General features: G+C 39.3%; 1 protein-coding gene across 23 annotated transcripts in view; it reads left to right on the top strand.

The window, feature by feature from the left end:
* Window positions 1-22632, top strand: part of LOC111077044 (longitudinals lacking protein, isoforms N/O/W/X/Y) — a 60795-nt gene that overhangs the window by 14744 nt on the left and 23419 nt on the right. For 3 of the 23 annotated variants that reach the window (XM_041592892.1, XM_041592891.1, XM_041592893.1), the window contains exons 6-7: window positions 19380-19724; window positions 19981-22165. The exons of 10 other annotated variants lie outside the window; for them this stretch is intronic. In XM_041592892.1, coding sequence (XP_041448826.1) covers window positions 19380-19724; window positions 19981-21182 — 1547 coding nt within the window. In that variant the 3' untranslated portion in view covers window positions 21183-22165. Of the gene's footprint in view, window positions 1-1614; window positions 1781-1884; window positions 2325-2571; window positions 3952-4021; window positions 4989-5781; window positions 6546-7478; window positions 8933-9487; window positions 10213-10825; window positions 11638-12894; window positions 13097-13227; window positions 13483-18467; window positions 18949-19379; window positions 19725-19980; window positions 22166-22632 lie in introns of those variants that run through there. 10 more of the 23 variants (XM_041592898.1, XM_022371173.2, XM_022371171.2 and 7 more) reach the window with 10 other exon arrangements.

The following is a 22632-nucleotide window of genomic DNA, read 5'->3' as shown; positions in this document are numbered from 1 at the left end:
TAGCCGAGAAGCGTTAAAACTAGGTCAGTAGTTGGTACTGCATTTTCCGTATAATTATTATGGAATACCCTAAAGATCTGTATTTTTGCCAGTATGCAGTCGGCAGAAAGATCATAACACATAGCTACGGACATAATTGGTAACCTGGTAGCCTGCTCTAAAAGTTTAGACATACATATCTGTTTAGTGTTTCGTGTAGATGCACTAACTATGACCTTGAAGTTAGTCTATTTTAGTTTTTGGGCTATGTTGATACTTTGATTTAAAGGGGCGTGAGCTCTCTGCGGTCCTGTTGGCTAATTCACTATTTGGATACACAATTCCACGCATTGTATAAATCGGGTTTTGGGTTTCAATCAGTTGAGAGTTGTTTGCATGGCCTTGACCCAGTTCACAGCTGAATTTGTTGGCTCGCAACACACAGCCACACGGATGACAATTTGTTTGTTCTGTAACTAGGAAATGTATGGAAAAGCTCTTGAAAACTTTTAAGGATTGTTTGCTTGCTGTCTCTCTCTCTCTCTCTCTCTCACTGTGTGTTTGTGTGTGTTTTAGTGCTGCTGTTAATATTAAAATACTACCAAAATTTGTGTGTCCTTTGACTAAAAGCTTAAGCTTCTGTATATGTAGTTTATAGGCAAACAACACTTCCCCCTCCACATATTAAGTAATCTGTAGCTGTGGTATATGTCGTCTCTTTATCTGAACTTCTCTTCCCTATCTCCCTTCTCTCCCTTCTCCCTTTTCAACACATTACTATACATTTTCAACTTGCATTTACATAGAAAATAACTAAGAAATATAATATACAAAACGAAAAAAGAAAAAGAGTTTAAAGAGCGTTTTTAAGGGCCGAGATCAGAAGAACAAGATAGACGGCTTGCAAATTAGTTTCCCCCTTTCTGAATATATGATTTATCTAAATAGATTCAAGATCATGATTGAGCATTAACTAAACTTGAAAAAAGTTAAAGTATTCATTTCTTTAATGAAGGAATAATAAATCTATTAAAGATTCAAGATATTAATTTTTGGTTAGAAATGTTCTCCATTTTCTACCGAAATTATTAGGATATTCCTGTTCTAGTTTGCCTTTAAATATTTGTGAAATCGAATTCCTTAACTGTTTAAACTTTAAAGGCTTAATTCAATTAAGAGTTGTTCTTATTCTGGGATTTCTACATCGAGGTGTTTCTATTAAAAAGATCGAAAAGAGCATTTTTTTAATGCAGTCAGGATCTTGATCTCAATAGGAATGATTGAATGAACCTTTATCAAGATATTGGGGTTGTGCGACACACGCGAACCTTTAATCAAGCGAAATATATGCATATGCATAGTCATTTAGTAAGGCTTTATTAGTAAATGTAATTTTAACATGGTATCGTGGAAATTGTTTGCAGTTTGCTGTAAATATAAATCTTTTGTGATCGTTATGTGGAATAGGGAATACGTATCAGTGATCAGGCATGATAAGAGATTATTTTCGTAGGAGTGCGGATAGCATAGATGGATAACCACCCTCTATTTGTTCTTCTCTTTATACCCTCTCTCGTACACACACACACACACACACACACACACACATTGCTCTCATTGCTTGTTGGTGTGTAGACGTAGACGGATTTGTTCTGCCAAAAATTACTGCCGTGCGCGGTGGCTCAAAGCGAGTGGCTCGCAGAAAGACCTACCAGAGCCAGACACTTGCCTCCACATCCACCCATACGATGTCACGGCGCAAGCGCAAGGTGATTGCCTCATCTTCGTCCACGTCGCGCAGGTAAATTGTGCTTTCCCCAATTGTTGAGCTTTCAAAAAAAAAAAACCAGTCTACCACCCACCCACCCACTCTCTTGCCATGTTCTCTCCGTTCCGTTTCCCTAGAAATGTCAACGCGGATAGCGGCAGTGGCAGTGGCAGCAGTGGCGATCATCGGTCTCAGCCACAGCTTCAGGTCCCGACTCCAGCCCCGTCCCGTCCATCGACGTCAGCTAATGCGGCTAAGGCAGCGCCGTATGTGTGTCAAACGTGCGGTCGCAGGTACCAGGTGCTGGGCACACTAACGCGACACATGCGCAAAGAGTGCAACCAGCCGAAGAAGTATGTGTGCCGCATGTGCGGACGCGGCTTTCACTATAATTTCAAGCTGCAAGACCACTACTACTATGTGCACAAGGGCGCCGTAAAGAGAGAATAGAAGAAGGATCGGATCCTAGAGGATATAAATGGGATAAACATATAAACATATGTAATTGTTGTAATCATATAAAAATCGACTATTTCTTGCAAAAGCTACAAATAAATCATGGGTTAGAATTGAACAATTTGATTCTCAATGAGAAATAAGTAAAAGGAATTAAGGAAAATACGAGTCGAGTGAAGGAGGAGAGTGTGTTACCGTTAGAAAGATATCGTTGAAATTGTAAGAGTTTGTCGTGTCGTCTCGCTCGCTCGCTTGCTAGTTCGGTCAGTTGCTCGCTAGCTGCTCTCTGTTTGTCTCTATCTTTCTCTGTCATTCTCTGTGCGTGCTCTGTTTTTCTATTTGCTCTTTGCTCCAACCTTTAATTGCAGGTCTCCTCGAGTTGAGCTTAAACCAAATGTATTACTATGACAGCGACATGCCGCCGCCGGCGCCACCGCCACCAGCACGCGGACCACTGTCCACCTCGTGCTTGCCCATGGCCTCGCCTCCACTACTGCTTTCTCCACCGCAGATGCAGACGCGTAGGGGCAAGTTGCGGGCGCGCAAGAAGAGAGCCAGCGCCAGGAAGACTGTTCCCCCGCCGACAGTGCGCAGTAACTCGGCAATGGTGTTGGCGCGGAATGCGGAGCAGCGGGCTGACGGCAAGCTGCAGTGTCCGCAGTGCCCCAACTCGTACAGCCGGCTGTCGGCGCTCAAGCGTCACCTGGAGTTCGAGTGCGGGATGTTGCAGAGTTTTCGGTGCGATTTCTGCGATGCGGGGTTCAAGCGCAAGGACTCGCTGCACCGCCACTGCAGGGTTAAGGGGCACATTACCAAATATTTGTTTTAGACTGAGACGGAAAGCGAAATTAAAGAAGATTATTTATACCCCCCAATAACCGAAAAATGTGTATGAGCATAGCCCTCGGCAGGCTGACCTCTTTTTTTTTTTGTTGTTTCGAGTTGTTCGGAGTGGAGAAAATTTGTTCGCGAGGCCAAAAGGGGAAATCCCAAAAAGTCCCAATCAACCGTCATTTGAAGCCATATATGTTCTAATTTTTGATGATTATTATGAATTGTTTTTGTGCTTGCCATAAAATATACACATGCACACACAAACACATCACACACACCCACACTCATGCCCACCCATCACATATCCCTAACTCTGCTCTCTATCTCTCACTCTCTGTATCTATATCCTCTTCCCCCTTTCATAATTTCATATCAACTGATGAGCTGTCTCGCTTAGACAGTCTCTTTATGTCTCTGACACACAACAAAGCCCACACAATCGAAGTGATGTGATCCTCTATTGAACTCCGTGACTGCCTCTGCCTCTGTCCCTGTCTTTTTTTTCTTCTCTCTTTTCTTGATTAACCGTTAACACCCACCCACATACCGCCTGCCCCGTCCGCCACCCCTTTGTTATGCTGCTGTGCATTGTTTTTACGCCTGTTTGAAATTTGTTTTTGTTTGAAAAGAAAAAATAAAAAACAATTAAAAATGAAATTAATTTATTGATTTACAAACCAACAAAACCAACCAATATTAATGCTTTCGATCATAATTATAATAACAATTAATATAATCTGGCATTTTGAGAGCTCGAATAACAAAATTGCTTGTTTGCCTTGAAAATAATAATAAACAAAACAAAACAAAAAAACTAAAAATAAACAAAACCAATACCTAAAAAAGGATTAACTAAGAAAACGCATGATCCGATCAACCACGAATTAACGTTTCAATCCCTCCACGAAATATAAAGAATTTGAAAACAAAAACGAAATTTGCAAAAAAAAGATATGAACCACGAAAAACAAAAACAAATTTCAGGCCTGCAGCTGCACTCGATAGATGACTCCTCGTCCAGCCAACATCAGCAGCAGCAGCTTAATGGCAGCAGGCAGGACGACGACGACGATTCGCCCTACCATCAGAGAGGAGTAGGAGGAGGAGGATCAGGCGCCTCGGGGCGTCATTTTCAGACGCCGCAATTTGACAATTTTCCAGGAATACTGTCTGTCAGCGGGGCAGTAGGGCACGGCCATGAGGAGAATTTTACTTGTCCCCAGTGCTATCGAACTTATCGCAGGCACGGCACCCTTCGCCGCCACCTACGACAAGAGTGTGGAAAGGGCAAGAGCATGGTGTGTTCCGTATGCGGCCATAGCACGAAGCGCGCCGATCACCTGCGCCAGCATGTGCGCAAGAAGCATCCGGAGATTGCCATGAGGTCGCTCTTCAAGCGTCAGCAGAGGGCGGCGGCAGCTGCAGCGTCATCTGTGTCCTCGTCCTCTGCCTCCAACGCGATCAAGCCGGAGGATGTTGTGGATCTGGTTGACATGCTGGACGAGGCAGCCGTCGATGGGGAGACGAACACCTTCCTGGTCGAGGACGACGACGATGATGATCTGCCGCAGCAATCGCGGCAGCAATTACTGGAGGAGACCAGTGCTAGCAGCTTTTATCGGCAGCAGTTGCGGCAACAGGCCCTGTTGCAACTCACACAGCAGCTGCAGCAACAGCAAGCGTTGCAACAGGCGACGGCCGCTTCTGCGTCCGGCAGCAGTCATTCAGAACTGCTAAAGGGGGAGGGATTGTAGGAGATGGGGGCGGGTTCTCCTCTCTGCAGCCGCAACCGCAACCGCCGCCGCCACTCCGCTCCGCTCCTTGTTGTTGTGTCCTCTGTCCAGTCACCTGCTCATCTCTACTAATCCAATTAACCAAAGAGCGCCGCAGCCGTAGCCACAGAAAAAAATGAGTTGAACTTTGACCTTTCGGCTTGATTTACTATGCATTTACCTATACATATATATATTATTATATATTTATACATATATAAATCTTCTTAACCCGTTGGCTGTCACATGAGAGTTATTTCTTTTTCCAGCGCAAAATCAAAAGTTGAAAACTAAAATCTAATCATTTAAAAATACATATATAAAAATATACATACGAGTATATATTTTTTGTATAAACTTAAAAGCCAAGACAGGAGAATACAATAAACTAGAAATAAATGCCACGTTTTTAAAAACCAAACCACAACCAATGCGTTTTTCACTTGTTGCATGAACCTCCCACAGAGACACACTGAAACTGAAAAATTGAAACAAAATTATTTTTACTTGATTGACTTGTGTTTTTTCTTCTTTCTTTTCTTGGTAAATAACATTTATTTAAAAAACGATATTACGTATTAATGTCGAACATTTTGTTGGTGCCACAGTTGATTATTTTTGTGTGTTTAAATTAAGTTTAACTTAAGTTTAACCGAGGAGAGACTTTATATCCATGTGATGGCGGCGTCGGCTAACCCAATCCACATATATACTATACATATACAACAACAACAACAACCAAAACAAAAGAAACGTAGTTTTAAGCCAAACAAATACACTGTAAAAAAATGAACAAACGCGACTGCAACCAGAAACAGCGAAGACACGACATAATATCACAAAACATTCTCTCTTTACCCCAAAAATACCCAAAGAACACCCACCTATCTCTTGCTACCCCCTATCTTTCTCTGTAAGAAATCGATCATTCACAGCAAATCTTAGACAAAAACCCAATCACAATTCTTACAGATTTAAGGACGCTTTACTGTAATTTGGCCACGGCAGTTGTGGCGGCAGCCAGTGCGGCTACAAAGAAACCAGTAGCTGCTGACTGCAGCAGCGGCAACAGCAACACCAATCACAATCACATCAACAACTGCCATGTGGGAGGGGAGATTTGTGAGCCAGAGGTGACGATACGCAGAATGTACAAGTGCGGCCACGCTAGCCAGAGTGAGGCAGCGACAGTTAACCACCTGCAGCCAGGAGGCATCAGCAGCAACAGCAGCAACCTCCACTGCATCGCGAGGAACTGCAGCAGCTGTCAAATGTCTGCCTTTCAGGTGGCGAGCATGTTCAAGAGTAGCATGCGCAGTGCGGCTGCAATCACCACAGCCACAACCACAGCCGCCATTAAGCCGCAACGCAACCATATTGCTGCAGCGGTGGTTGGTATAGCGAACAACAACAACTGTGCCACAGCCACAAAAAAGTCTAGCATACAGTTTCACTGTGAGTTTTGCAACTTCAGCTGCACCTGGCGCTACGATCTGAAGCTGCACCTCCGGCAGAAGCACGGTATCCACCAGCTGAAGAAGGTCTAGGATCCAGGATCTAGAATCTAGGATGTGGGGAATATGATTCCGCACGAGATCGAAGTCAAATCCGGCTGTTATATAGTTAAGAAATGTTGTTCAATCTCTCTGGACCGTACCCGCCCTGGCGAACGATCCTGTGTGTGTCTGCTTAGTCAAAATCTGAAGTTAAATATATGTGTACAAATATTTATTGAAACGAAAGTTGATTGTTGTTTTCAAATATATACCATCTACTGTTCCATACAACAAATTTCATGTATTTTTAGAGCCAGTGGAGAGCCCAGAACATATTCCCTTGAAGGAAACTTTAAAGCAAAGAAAATATAAAGAAATCTGTTTTACTGTATAGTCATTGCCAAAATTTCATTGACAAATGTGAACATCTATTTATAGTTTAGTTCGTTTTTAGATATATTTTTTTAAGTTTTTTATTCTTAAATTAAAATAAATTCTTAGAGAATTTCTATAGTATTTTATTTTATCTACTAAGTTGATGTAATTTGTTTGTTTAACAGTTTTGTTTAATTAATTTGTCTTTGATAGAAAGAAAGAGACGCCCAAGAATTAGATACGTATTTGTTTTTGAAAATTGTTTAGAGTAGATTACTCTCTGTAGTCCTTTAGTTTTTTTTAACCATTGTTATTACAATCATTAATGTAAACTTGATTAGATATTGAACTTAACCGAACATTGTATTATTTGCATTAGTTTTCCTTCAACTTCTCAGACCTCGGAAATGAACGATTGACGTTTAAGTTTAGTTTAAGCTAAAATTACGAACAACATTTGCAGCAAATGGAGTTTCAGACTAAGCCTAATCTGGACCTTTGTTTATGATTTTTCACACGTTTCTTTTCGTTTTCTTTTCATTTTCATTTCATACAAACAAAAAAAAAAAAAAAAAAAAAACCACCACAAATAAATCAATTGAATCGAATCCTCCCATCATCACAAATAACAAATCAATGCAAATTGACCATAATCCTCCCCAATCAATCACCGAACACATAATCCTCCAAAAACCACACATCCTCCACACATACACACACGACCACCACCAACTAACCAACCAACCAACCAACAAACCAACCACGGGATATCCATCTGATTGATCTGATCGATCTCAGACTTGGGCTACGACTTCAAGCACAGCGTTTTCGGCAGCGATGATGTGGACCAGGACTCGGACAATAACAAGGAGCGCTTCCACTGCGCGGTGTGTAACAAGAGCTATCTGCGAAAGCGACACCTGCAGCGGCACATGCGCGACGAGTGCATCGGTATTCCGCCACGCTTCAACTGTGAATTCTGCAGCTCCCGTTTCCGCCGCAAGTACCACATGGTGCGGCATCTGGTCTCAAAGCACGGCATCCCGCCGGCCATCGCACAGCTGACGACAGGCAGTGGGTCGCGCTCGTCAAGCGGTCGGGATGGCATGAGCGGCAGCATCCTGGACTTGAAGCCTGGAAATCTGGGCCTCCACATGGGCGGCGACTGCGGTGCGAGTGTAGGCAGCGCGGGCTCGCTCAACGACTGCGAGAGTCCCATTCCGGAGAACCTGTCGCTGCGCAAGGAGAACTACGAGAACGAGAACTTGTCCGGCTCGCGTTGCACTTCGCCGCTGCCACCTCACATCGGGTCTATACCGACCTACGGTCTGACTGGAGCCATTACGGCCATCTCGGCAGCTGCTGCCGTGGTCGAAGAGCAGGCGGCCGTCGCAGCTGCAGCCGCTGCAGCAGCAGCTGAAGCGTCAGCCATGGCCAAGAACAACAACGATGTCGGAGGAGGAGCGGGCGAGGTGGCGGCAAGTGGCGCCGAAGGCGGATCTGCAACAGAGTTGAACATCAAGCCGGAACCGGTTACCCCCAGTAAGGTGCAGCACCTGATGAGCGAGGATTGGAACATGAAGCTGGGCCTGCAGATCATCTCGAACTCGTTGCTCAAGGAGCGACTGATGAATACCATGCCATTTGCTTATAACAATAATTAAACGAAAAACGCCTAGCAGAGCCACCACCAAAGTCAAGCCCCCCACTCTACTATATTTAATTTATTGAAACTCGAATCTCGAAACCTCTCATTTAATTTTGTCAAAGAGTCAGCTCGCCATATTTGTAGGCTATATATGTATATGTATTTGATTTGTAGCTCGTATGTTCCCTTACAATGTAAGCTTGTATGAATCTCAGCCATTCTCTCAGACATTCCGATCTTGAAAGATGACCGCTTTCGAAGATCCCTTTTAATTTATGTAGTCTATTTTTTTGTCGCAAGCGAAATGTGTCTTACAATTCTCGTATTACAATGTTGAAACACGCCATCTCGAAAATCGAAACTTTCCTATAACCGAAACGAACTTGAACCGTCACGAATTTGTATTTATATAAGAGAATATCCCATGCCCACGCACAAGGGATGGGATAGAGGTGGGATATATGTATGTATGTATCGAAACATTTGTTAGTCATGTAAGAAGACGAAACCAAAAAAAAAAAAGCAAAAAAAAAAGACAAGACGAGACAGGAATCAAATCTTCTTACTACAAGTTGAGTAATTCCAATTTGATTAAATCCAAAAAGAAAAAAGCTAAACAAAAAAACGCTAAATACTCAACCAACGAACCATGCTCCCCCCCTCCCCTCTCGCAAAAGAATATGAGGGGTGGTGGGGGTGTATTTCTAATTTTAATGCACTTATTCCAAATGATATGCTACCAAATTGTACGACTATTTAAGTTATTTTTATACCATGTACTCGTAGAATGTATGCCTACTACTTAATGCCTAATTTATCCAAAGTCAAAACGAACAAAAAAGAATATTATATTATTAATTGAATAAATTACAAAAAAAAACAACAAAAAAACTAAAGAACCACAGAAATATATTAAATGTATATGTATTAAATTTCAGCCAAATGGGATGTTTCCCTTTCTTCTCTATGTTAAAATCCCCATCATCATTTCGTTTGATCATTCCCCCTTCCTTCATCAATGTTTTCGTTTTCTCCACCACTTTTGTTTTTGGTTGTTCTACATTTTATTTCCCCATCATCCATCCGTTGAGTTTTGTCGTTTTCTGGCGATTGTTGTGCGAATTTTCACTAACCTATTTTATTACTAAATTTCTTTTAGATGTCTCTACAAATACTGTTGTACTACCTCACTACTCCATCTACTACTACTCCAAAACTACTACCTACTACTCAAATACTACTCTCTGTGAGGCGGCAGGCAGAAGTTATCTAGGTCTGGCCTGGGGACAACCGCACACATCCGTCTTGGCTACCTGCAGCGATCGAAACGCAAAAGAAAAGTCTGTCACTTACAGTATTATCTACTATATCTACTATCTTTTTTATACATATATATTCTACGATATATATATCTTTGTTCTGTGTAAACTCTCGCCTCGAATTGTTTTTTTTTTGTCTGGGTTCCAACTTGATCTACCAACACATACACACCCACACATTCCGGTACAGTGCGATTCGGAACTGAAAGCAATCCATATAATCATAGAAGATCATTTAGATTGGCTTTCAGTTCTGTTCCGCACTGTATTTGTACCCTGTAAAAGCATGCTCCATACATACCTTGTGTATCTGTCTACCTCTCTCTCTCTCTCTCACTCTCTTGCTTTGGTTCTCTCATGTGTCTCTGCTTTCTGTGGCGTCTCTGTGTGTGTTGCGTGCGAGAGTCCTTTGTGTGCTGTATGTTCTGCGAAGCTTTTTTTCCCCCAAATTTCTCTCTCTTTAATATTACACCTAGCTCTACTTCTCTATTTGATAATGTATTTGTGTGTCTTTCGAAGAAAAATATTAAACAAAAATAAATTTATTTAACACTTGATGTTTTTTCTTACACAGACTTTTTATAGTACTTAAGAAGGTTCCATCTGGGTTCATAAATTTACATATACGTATGTCATATATACTTATGTCATATCTATTGCTGGGATGATGATATTTTCTAGTTTTAAGCGATCTAAATGTGTTTTTTATATGTATTTGTATGCATACATTTTTTTACTTTTCCTTTTCGTTTTTCCCCGTCTTAAATAGTTTACAAATTTTCTTTTGGAATGCTTGAGATGTTTTTAAGTCATTTTATATTTATGAATTAATATACATTTTTTTTTTGTGTTTTTTTCCTCAATTATTTTTAGTAGATTAGCAAACTTGACTTGCTCAAAAAAAAAAAATACTAAAATACTGAAACGCAGCCACTCAGACAGATAATACAGTCAGTCACTCACGATCATGTGCATATAGAATAAAATCAGGAAACAGAAACGAATCATTGTGAATCATGCGACTCAACTCACGAATTCACTCACTCACTTCCACCCACTCACTCACTCACTTCCACCCACTCCTCTGTGCGTGTCCCTCCTCCCCACCCCCGCTCTCCCCCTCTATTTACCTGTCTCTCCCACCTCTCTCTGTCATGCACACCCATTTACATTTGCAGATTTCGTCCTGACCTGGTACCAGCACGCCTGCGACCAGTGCGGCAAATCCTACAAGACCCGCAAGAGTCTCAGCCGCCACCGACGATTTGAGTGCCGTTTCACGACCGAGAGGCCAATATTCCAGTGTCCCAGCTGTAATTATGCGGCCAAGCGGAGCGACAACCTCACCAAGCACATCAAGACCCATTTTGCCAAGTTGAAGAAGGACTTCCTGCCGCTGGCCTTCCAGATGCAGGCCTCCACTATTCAGAGCAAGTGGGAGGCCACCGCATAAGGGGGTTACACCGTTGTACTTGCTAGTCACCAAAATATTCTTCTGCTTTTGTTGAGGTTTAGTTTTTACGCCATTTGCAAAGTATTATACCCTAAGTTTCAAACGCGAACTAGCCAGGACCGACTGCAATGATACAATGAGCAATATTGCCAGCTCAGGAGGAATCGCACGCATGGGACAATGGCGGGCGGGTTTCTTTTCCTGCTTTCACTTTGTTGCAAGATTTGCATAAATTTGGATAATAAATGTACATTTTATGGAAATGTGCGCGGCCTTGGTCAAGCTGAAAGGCTGAAAGCTGCTTGAATTCCATTCATTGTAGTCGAGTCCGAAGATCTCATAAACATTCGTATTTTAGATTAAGTTAAGCACGGATTTTTTCAAATCATAACTAACTTCTGCTTCAGCTGGTATGTCTCTCATTTCGTTTAAGTTAACTTAAGTTGTTAGCCAAGTAAGCCAAAGTCCAAACCAAAACCAAAAAAAAAACAAACCAAAACGTGAACGAAACTAAGTCAGGGAGGGAAACACAACACTACTGAGAGTAGTCGGGAGGGGTCGGTGGGCGGGGTTAGCCAACCTAATTTGCATTCCTAAGAAAGAACGATACAAAAGTGAACGAAACATTTTTCGATATATAATGTACGTCTAGTCTAGTCCTTAGTAAGCGGCAATGCCAAACAGCGAAAAATTCCAAAATTAACTGACTAACAAACTTTGTAGATTATAGTTCGTAGACGATCTAAGTTCCTTTGCTAGCTAGGATTATGGATTACATATAGACAAGGATCTCAAACGACAAATGATGAATCGCAACCAACAGTACAAGTACCAACAAAAACAATTAAAAACTAACTCAACTAAACTAAACTAAACAACCGCAAACACACATAGTTCAAATATATATTTACAAAGCAGCCAACAAAAAAAAAAATTAAAGCCCATGTCTACAGTTATATATACATACAAACAAAGATATATATTTTGTGAACCTTTCCAAAAACAAAAAAGCAAACAACAAAAATGTGAAACGAATTTGTGACCAAAACCAGAGGATAGAAACCGAAACGATATATGTAGCTAGTGATGTAAGCCACTTAATCCGATAAAAGAACTATTTTTATATACTCCAGAGCCCTAACTAAGTATTTTTATATGAATATTTTTGTAACTCGAATAAAATTGTATTGAAAAAGAAATCGTTTCCTTGACTAGGGGGCCGCTCGCCCAGTCTCTATATCATTTTCACAGTCTTCCCACTCTCTTGCTCTCTCTATCTGTTTCTCTCTATTTATCTTGTTGGCCAGTTTACTAAACATGTTTCATTGCAGACCCATATCAAGCACCATCATCATGATCATCTTCAGTCAAGCATCATCCCACAGCGCTCATTCAAACCAATAAATAAAGCAAGCCAATCTGCAACGCTGCTAGCTCTGCTCACGCTTCACCATGCCACGCCCACGCCCACACAAAATACAATATTAAAATTCAAGCAAACACCCCGCAACACACACTAACTGTAAATATCACAAACTTTTATTATTCATATATTATTGTTTATACTGAAAACTTATACAAAAACTTAACTTTCTTGATACATATTTCGAAACTTAAAAAAAAAACAAAAAAATATTTTACTGAAACTCTTGTTACTCTTTCCAAATAAAACGAATATATACATATTTATAGTAGTTTTGTAAGCACTTGGTTATAGGCAGAACGCCCCAAACTCATAACATATATCTCTCTTTCTTCTCCTTCTATATATTTGCTTAAACATCTCCCTTAAAGCTCCAAGCAGCTACGCATCCAACTCGAGCCAGACACCGCCTCCGACTGGCACTTCGGCGCACTCCCTGATCCGCGACTACTGGTATGAGCTGAAGTTCTCCGATCTGTTCAAGTTCATCAATCCGGATGGACGGTATCAGTGCCCGAGATTCAATTGCCTGAAAAGCTACAAGGACGCCAGCTCCTTGCAACGACATATCAGGTGAGTGTCGGCGGCAAATAGTCCAAGCCAAGTCCAAATCGAACTCTGGTGCGCCCTATAAATTCGGTCTGTCTGATGAACCTTTATACTTATATACCTATATCTATATCTATATATCAACGTTTCCCTAGATATGAATGTGGTGGACAGAAAAAATTTCGCTGTCTGATGTGCGGCAAAGCATTTTCACAAAGCTCCCACCTAAAGCGACACCTTGAGTCCGGTGTCTGTGTCAAATATTACTTATGAGATAATGTTTTCTTTAAAATCAAATAGAATAAGCGTTATCCCAATAGGCAGAAGATCAAACGATGATCGAATGACGAACATAAACATGAACATCAATATATATGTATAACAAAACCAACACAACAACACAAGAAACAACAAGAACAAAATGATATATAGAACAATTAGCTAAAAAAAAAAACAAAACAAAAACAAACAACAAAAAAACCAAGAACAATTACAAATAACAACAACAAAACGAATTTATTGGATGCCACATCATTTATAAAGAAAGGGAAAACCAACCAATCTATATATACATTATATATGATGATAATTATTGTTGAAACTGAGCATTAAATAAGCAAAAGGAATACTTAGTTAAACGAGTTGAAAAAAAAAAAATATTGAAAAAGCTAGAACAACAATATATACATGCATATATACATATATTTGATCACATAAACACATCGTGTATATGTATGCATATGTGTGTGCAGTCAGTGAAAATTTTATAGAATTATAGTAAAATGGAAAAGATGGAAATCCAAAAAAATAAAATAAAAACTAAAAAAAATGTAACTAAATTAAGGAATAGAACAACAGAGAGGCAAAAAAAAAAAAACGTTAAGAACAACTGTTAAAAAGTGAACAAAACAAAAAACAAACAAAAAAACATACACGCAAGGAAGCTAAGAGCAAAACAATTTTAGTCAAACTAACCAAAACTACGTAATTTTAGTTAATATACATGAATAATATATAAAGAAAGAATGAAGGAAAGAAGGCAAACCTTAGTGAAATTAACAAGTGAGAGAAACATAGAAGCAAGAGAGAAGAGAACGACGGAAAAACTAAAGCAAAACAGAATACATATAAAAAACGTACTGTGTTTATTTGTTGCCAAATATATATCTATTATATATATATTTCTAATATAATAATAATGCCATTGAAAACAACTCTTGTTATGCCACACACAACCGCGAAATGAACAGAACGGAAAAGTGAGGATAACTGACCGGGTAAACAATACGAACGGAGCACGAAAAATCATAGAAAAACGTAACCCATATACCCCGTTACGAGTATGTAATCTGTTGTTAGTTTGGTGTGGGGGCAGAAGGACAGATCCCCCAAAGTACGTAGGCACACCAGCACACACGCTGTGTATGTAGAGTTGATTCATCCGTGCACAGGATATATACACTCTAAATACACAGAAAATGATATATGCATATACACGTGAGTTTTATAAAGTCAGAGGCCGGGTCGAGGAGCAGGGGATAGTATGAAAGTATTGCAGGAAGATTTGTTACATGGTTCCAAGAACAAAATAGAGGAAAGAGTTTATATACATATATACAAAACATATACATATAAAACCAACACATCTACATATACATACATATATAAATAAATATATATATGTATATATATAGAACTATATATACTGCTATATTAGCAAAATGTTGTCTGTTGAAAATGGATAGAGAGGATATGATTGTAATTGTTTAAAAGTCAGGCGGGAAATGTCTGTAACTTATATACTTACAACGCCAGATCTAATCAAGTGTATATGTATGCGTGTGTGTGTGTGCTATAGAAGAGTGTGGGTGTGTGTGCCAATTGGTTTTGTACTAGAAACAAAAAATATAACATTTTGTGCCATTAGAAATTCTCCACCAAACTGCAAAACTGCAAACAAAAACTGCAAAATTCATTAAAGCCATAGAAGAGATCGAACCATATACTCATATGTATAAAGATATATGTATGTATGTACATATAAGAAAATATATGTACACAACCTGTATGATTTGTTGCAATCGCAGATGAATGCAGAGAATATTCTGTTGGAAAGCGTAATTTAGTTTTTCTTTGTTAGCTTTGATTTAGTGCAATTTTAAAAGAAAAGTGACAACTAAATGCTATGAGAGTGCCATTATCAAACAAATTTTAATATATTGTAACTAACAGATAAATTATTGAAATTATACGAGAATATATTGTATGTATGTATAACCTAAGCGGAGGCAACTAAAAATATTTTATAGCTAGGTATCAGGGGAAAGGGAATGTTATATAGATCTGTATGTATGAACATCTATCTATCTATCTATGTATGTATCTATAGAGCGAGGATTATATTGTTTGTTGCTTGTTGATTGTTAATCCTTGGGTTGCAGATAATAAACAAACCATACATATATGATACACACACATATATATGACAGTACAATAAACAGAATAAATATATACGTATATTAACAGAAAACCAACAGCAATAGAAGCATTGAAAACTATATGAACTCGAATTAACTAGACAAATTATACACACCATTAAGAGCGGTATATTAAACGAAAGAAAATCAATTATAGAGAACTACTAACTGCAGTCATAATAACTGGTTGACAAAAAACTCTCGCCTCCCCATTGCCTTGCACCTGAATGAACCGAATTGGATCAACTGGTTGGGGTAGGGATCAATCCCTGGACGATCCCTGGAAGTATATCCGTTTTTATTAGCATCAACATGTCCGTCCGTTTATTCCTAAGATATTGATAGGATATCGGAGAATTTTAGAATCGACTGCCTCCTTGCGCTGACGCGGACCAATTTCTATGTTATGCCAACCATATAGAAACCATTGAAATTATATACCAATCCACCGATAATTATCGCGATCGAACTGTTGAATCAGAGAAAATCATGTGGAAAACTAGTTTCCAATACTCTTTTCCCTCTCCTTTTGCGAAAGTGGATTGCACTGTGTGCGCTCCTACTAATTAGTGTCCCAGTATATTATAGATCGGCCCGTATCGATCGCTCTCCTGAGTCAGTGAAGCTTTTGGAGTTCGAGTCAACCAGTGTTAGAACTTGTTCACTTCCTCACCCGAAATATAAACTAATACCAAAGGCAAGTTTTTGATTGATTTAATTCAATTTAGTTTCAAATTTTGCTTAAAAAAAAAATAACGAGAACAAAAAATCAAAGTGCAATAATATTTCAAAGGTTCGTCGACAATTTGTCTTGTGCGACTATTGCCAAAGTCAATTTCTGAAATGAATAGTCTAATAAAGAAAAATTTTTTAAGTCCGAAACTCAAGGCGAACAAAACAGATTGTAGGAAGGGCCTTTGAAGAAATAGGAGCGTTGCAATAGGGAAAATAATCGTTTTCCAATTAGTTGAAATTTATTTGAGAATTATTATTATCCGATTACCTGTATAATTTATGTTTTTTTGTTAAACTAATTTACTAAGATCTGTTGCGAGTAGCTAAATTATTATTATTATTTCTGCTGTTAAAGTTTAGGCAAAAGAAGCGAACATGAGACATGAAATGTTTCAAATTAATATTTTGTTGGATCGTTTTCTTTAAATTAGTTTTTAACACTGTTTTACACATATACAAATATATCGTTTCACACTAATTTAACAGGAGAACTCCCTATGTTTTAACTTTTGTTATATTGTTAATTAATATTTATCTAGTAAGAGACGAGAAATGTTTATAAAAAACGAAACAAAAACAAAAAATAATTAGCTTAAACTATATAAGTTACAAATAATGAACAAAAATATACTCCAAAGAAACCAACCAAAAATATATATATATATACACACACATATATACAAGGACATATACATATACCATTTATATATATATATATATATATATATATATATATATTTTAGAAAAACTGAACAAACAAAAAACCAAGCAGACAAGAAACGTTTTAGTAAATGTGTATTTGAAACAAAGAAATTGCCATAACAGTCTAATGGACATATATACACTATATATAGTCAAACCAAAAACAATAATGAACAGAACAGAAAAACAACCAAGAATAACGAGAACGAGAATGAGGAGAATTTAATTGTACGAACGGAAGTTGTTTATTTTTTGTAGAGTAATATTTAACAAAACCAGAAAAATGAAACCAAGTAAATTGATAAAAATGGTATATATACATATATTTATTGTTAACGAAACCACGGAAAAGGCGAAATTATGAAACAAATTTATACAACAAAATTAATAATACAAGTTTAAACCGAAAGCAGACAAAGAAAAAGAACTTTCATTGATGGAGTTGATGATATTGTTAGTACCTTAAAAAGCCAAAACCAATTAACGATTATTAATAATTGTAATAACAGATGATAGCATTAAACAAACAAACAAAGAAAATGAATGAAATCCAAGAACAAGATGAAATTGATGTAACCAAAAAAAAAAACATTTGAGATTCGGTTTTCGTTTATCAAGAAATTGTGAAACCCCATTTAACACCCAAAAAATTGTTATTTTTGCAAAAACTGAACGAATGGCATTGTATGTGGAATCGTTTATGTACACATTGTTCGATGAAAGTGGTAACAGAGAAACAAACAAAAAAATAAAAACAAAACAAAAAACCAAAAACAAAACAACAAGAATAATAAAGATTGATATTGAAATGTTGAAACCCCAAAAAGAAAAGAAAATAATTGTATTACTGATCTGATTGATGTTAATTATGGAAATTGGGGCAGCCTTTTAAGTGTTTCTGTGCAAATTAATCATTGTCATATCTCCTTATATAATTACAGATTTGCGAGAAAAATGAGCAACATTTGGGAGATCTTTTTGTTTCAGATATTTTCTGATCGTCAGGTCAATGGCAGCCTCCTGGGTGGGAGTGGAGCCATAGTAGACGATTCTAATTGGAATTGTTTAGAACAATTTAATGCTCTAACCATACCATAAATATATATACATTTATTTTTTTTTTGTTTCATCATAATGAGTGTTAAGTGTGTGTGTCCATGGAATGGTAAGATTTGACTACTTGTTTATTTTCCCTACGGGTTAGTTTAGTTTGCAGTCTTCTCGTAGCATTTACCAATAGATTAATGTTTAATGTATTTTCGCTACTACAACTATCTATCGCCCTCTGCAATTGATTAAAATGGTAGTGGCTATATTACTTCGATACATATGCATAGATATATCATACATAGAGCATTCATCATTTTTTGTCCCGAGTTTTGTGTACCATATATGATTTTATTTAAATGGTTTTCCCTCAACAATCTGTAACAAGAACGCACTCTCTAACCTATTTTGTTTCTTTCTCCCAACTCTTGTAGAGAACGCTTGGACGCTGTCCGTGAAGTCTGTCACCTCGCTGAACAACCTGGCCACCTCGTCCGGTTCGCACATTTGTCCGCGCTGCGAGAAGGCCTACACTTACAAGAAGAACCTGTCCCGGCACCTGCGCTACGAGTGCGGTCGCCTGCCCACAGAGAAGTGTCGGCACTGTTCCTACGTGGCGCGCTATAAGCATAGCCTCAATATGCACGTGAAGACACAGCACCCGGAGCAGTTCAGCCATTTAACAGCGGGTCAGGTCGTCAGCCAGACTCTGGCTCGAGGCCTGTTCGAGGGGGATGGGCGGTAGGCTGTATGAAATGGGATTATATATATAGTTTGTGAATTGATCTCTGACTGAGCGTGTGGCAGACAGGTAAGTTGTCTGGGAGCAACAAAAAAAAAAATCCGAGGGAGAAGAGAAAGGAGAGTTAGCCGAAGCGCCTTAATGTTAATAAAAAATACGATTTGTAACCAAAATTGAAACGTGTCATTATTGAATTTTACTGTAGTCCCTAAGTTAGTTAAGCATAATAAGGGGCACGGGTTTTATCCATTTTTTTTGGCTGTGGTATTTTGTTTGTCCTGGTTCTCATTTTATTGTTCTGTACAGCAAAACACAACTCACTCAACACACACACACCATTAAACTACCTATACAATAACTATCAACCTAGTGCTAAGACTAAAAACCAAACCAAAACCAAACGAAAACGAAAACAAAACAACGGAAACCAAAAATTGATTGCTTGTTTTTGCCGAATTAAAATAAAAATTAAACGAACCTAAAGAAGGAGAGCTTTGTGACAGGATTCAAGACGTTTTTGAGCTGAGCATAACTTCCACTAAGCGGTAAAATAGTTCTCCACAAACACTGACTAATCCTCCATTCCCCTCATTCGATTCTGCAGCCTCCAAGCAGGACAAGGGTGAGCAGACCGAGAGCACCCCCGATGAATTCGAGCTGGACGATTGCCTGCTGGAGAGCAACGACATTGTCATCACACAGAACAAGGATGGATTCGTCTTGCACGTCAAAAAATTGGGCAACATCACGGCAGCAAAATTGGGTGCCGATGAGGATCAGGGATCGTCCTGCCAAACAACAGCAGCGGTCACTGTCACCGGACCGGCTGGCCAGCCCACGCCCACCATCACGGAGCTCCTGAATGCTGCAGTCTCTCACACAGATGCCAAGCCCACGCTGAGCACATTGACCACCAGCACTCCCATAAAGCTGCCCTCATCGGAATGCGGTAAGTCCTAGATTTTAACAGTGATGTTTATTGAAATTTTATACAATTAACAAATGAGAGGTGTTAAAACTAAAGTTCTTGGACCTCTAAAGCAGAGGAATTTGTACGATCTGCAGCCAAAACTGTGCTATACTGTGCTTAGCTTTTAGTCTCTGACAAACTAAATCATGAGGCAGTTTCTCCTTGAAGTTTAATGAAATTTCCTTTATTGTCGATCATACTAATGAACGTTTTACCTTTCTGCGTTCAATTCCAGAGCTTATCAACATTAAGAAGATAATACCAACCACTACGACAATAGCCCATCATGGCCACACAAGCTCAACCATTATACACCCACATCACATCATCCAGCATGTGCCACAGGAGTCGCATCAGGAGCACCAGACAATCCAGATCGAGGAAGTGCCTCAGACCTCCCAGCATCAGCACCAACACCAGCATCAGCAGCACCATCATCAGCTGCAGGGCCAGCCGACGCACGCAGTACAAAATATAATCACAGCACATTCGGGGCAGACAATTAATCTGGTGGGTCTGCGCAATGTGCAGTTGACGGAACAGAAGCCGAACATTGCCTCGAGGATACGATACACGCGTGGCAAGATCATTGGTCCGACAGTGAGCAACCTGCAGATAGTGGAGACCCATGGGGCCATCCAGCATCAGCACCACGAGCTGTCCGATGGTACCAAGTATGAGATTAGTGAGATCGATTTGAACAATCCGAATACGTCGCAGGCCATGATCAATGACCTGGTGAAGTATGCCGAGATCGACGACATTGAGCTGCCGGACGGCACCAAGATTGGAATTGGCTTCGCTCCCTCGGAGATCACGGAGCACATGCAGACGTCTGGCGGGGAGACGCACATAACCACCATCGAGCACGAGCCGCAGGAGCTGCAAACCGTGCACCAACATGAGCACGAGCCGCAAACGCATCACATTCATACAACACAGCTGCAGACGCACCACATTCAGACGGTAGTACAGACAGATCAGCAGCAGCACCACCTCCACGAGCAGCAGCATCATCACCATCACCATTCGAGCATCGAGCTGCAGGAGGATGATGTGGAGACCATCATACCAGAGGAGATGGAAATGCACGACTCCAGCAAGAGCTACACCATTCTTACCACGCGACCCATGAAAGAGGAGTCCGATGCTGGCGGCGACCCCTCCGGCATGACCTACGAACTGTCGCTAAGCGATTCGTCTCTGGGTCCTTGCGATGATCCCGAGTCGCGCTATATCTGTCGCCACTGCGGCAAGAAGTACCGCTGGAAGTCGACGTTACGCCGACACGAGAACGTCGAGTGCGGCGGCAAGGAGCCGTGTCATCCCTGTCCCTACTGCACGTACAAGGCCAAGCAGAGAGGCAATCTCGGGGTCCATGTGCGCAAGCATCATCCCGAGAAACCGCAGCTGGAGAGCAAAAGAGGTCGCAAGTAAGCGGATGTGGTAGGCGATGGGGGCAGGAGTGAGTATACCTACACAAGTTGAGGAAAAACAGAAATGATTCATTGAGGTTCTTTGACTTTTAGACCAGTTTCTTATTTTTTACAATTTTATCAGCCTATTCTCGTTTACAATCTTTGTAATCTTAACTTTCTTATTTGTTGATTATTTTTATGGAGAATTGATTTCGCCAGTTCTCGAAACGAAGAACAGATAGAACTCCGCTCTGTGTGCATTCAATTCAATTTCATTAGGCTTTAATTTTGACGTCTTCACATTAACATAATATATATGATTCATCGTAATTTAAAAAATTACAAACCCACACGTAAACCCCAAAAAGTCAGCATCGTAGGAGAAATATGTTCAATCAATGTGCAAGTATTTTCATGGAAATAACAAAAAATATACAAAACAATTAGATGGAAAGTACGAGTAGAATTAACACATTAATTAATTATAATTAGCAACGTGTTTCTGTGTGTGTCTTCTCAAACTATAAATAGATTTGAGTTTTCTATTCAAATAAAGTGGAACCAAAAGCAGTTGATGGTTTTTTTTTTTGTTCGTAGCGAAAAGGACACACAGATTTCATTTGGTAAATATCACAAATATTTTGATGTAATCTATTTAAGTGAAGCTAACCGACAAATTATTGTGTAAATGTTGCAAAATATAAATTGCCAACTTGTCTAAATTGGAGGCTTACAAAATTAACATTGTAGAACTTTGTTTTCAAGGAAATTATATATACCTACCTACTATAAATAATGTAAAAAAAGCAAAACAAAAAAAAACCATTAGAAATGCCACTTTGGTAAATCGCAATCGTAAATACGGATGGAAAGGCAAAAACCTTCAGACAGATATAGCCGAACTTAGTAAAATTGATTGTATATCTACAAATTTACACCCCCAACACTTTAGCATATTTTCTCAAACAAAAAAAAAAACAAACAAAAAAATATATAAGAAACATTTTAAACGTTTGTGTGTGTAAAACTTTATCAATTGAAAATAAACATTTATTACGTATACATATAAAGAAATAGAAATTATGTTTTGAAAGAATAGTTGTAAAAACAAAAGCTAAATTAATAAAATATATATAAAAAATGAACAATTCCAAAGGTTTGATGTTTGTGGCTAGAGGTGGAAGACAGGCAGCTTTGTACAGAATCCATACTAACATATTTCTCTTTTTTGCAGGTGACCTGACCGATGAGATTCGACCATAGAGATGCTCGCAACAGCTAGCAAACCAACTGCCTTGATCCCATATGATCTGATCCGAGCCTAACTAATGTATTTCTCTCTTCTTTTAGGTGACCCATTGAACCTGGATGGAGGGAGACCGACCTGGAGCCATGTACACCATGCGAGCTAAACTTAAGTAAAACATGCAAAAAAGTTGTGAAAGGAGACAATTGTTATTCCATATATA

The sequence above is a fragment of the Drosophila obscura genome, unplaced genomic scaffold (assembly GCF_018151105.1).
Source record: "Drosophila obscura isolate BZ-5 IFL unplaced genomic scaffold, ASM1815110v1 contig_186, whole genome shotgun sequence".
Lineage (NCBI taxonomy): Eukaryota > Metazoa > Arthropoda > Insecta > Diptera > Drosophilidae > Drosophila > Drosophila obscura.
The sequence above is the reverse complement of the archived record's forward strand: the minus strand, read 5'-3'. Positions and strand labels throughout refer to the sequence as shown.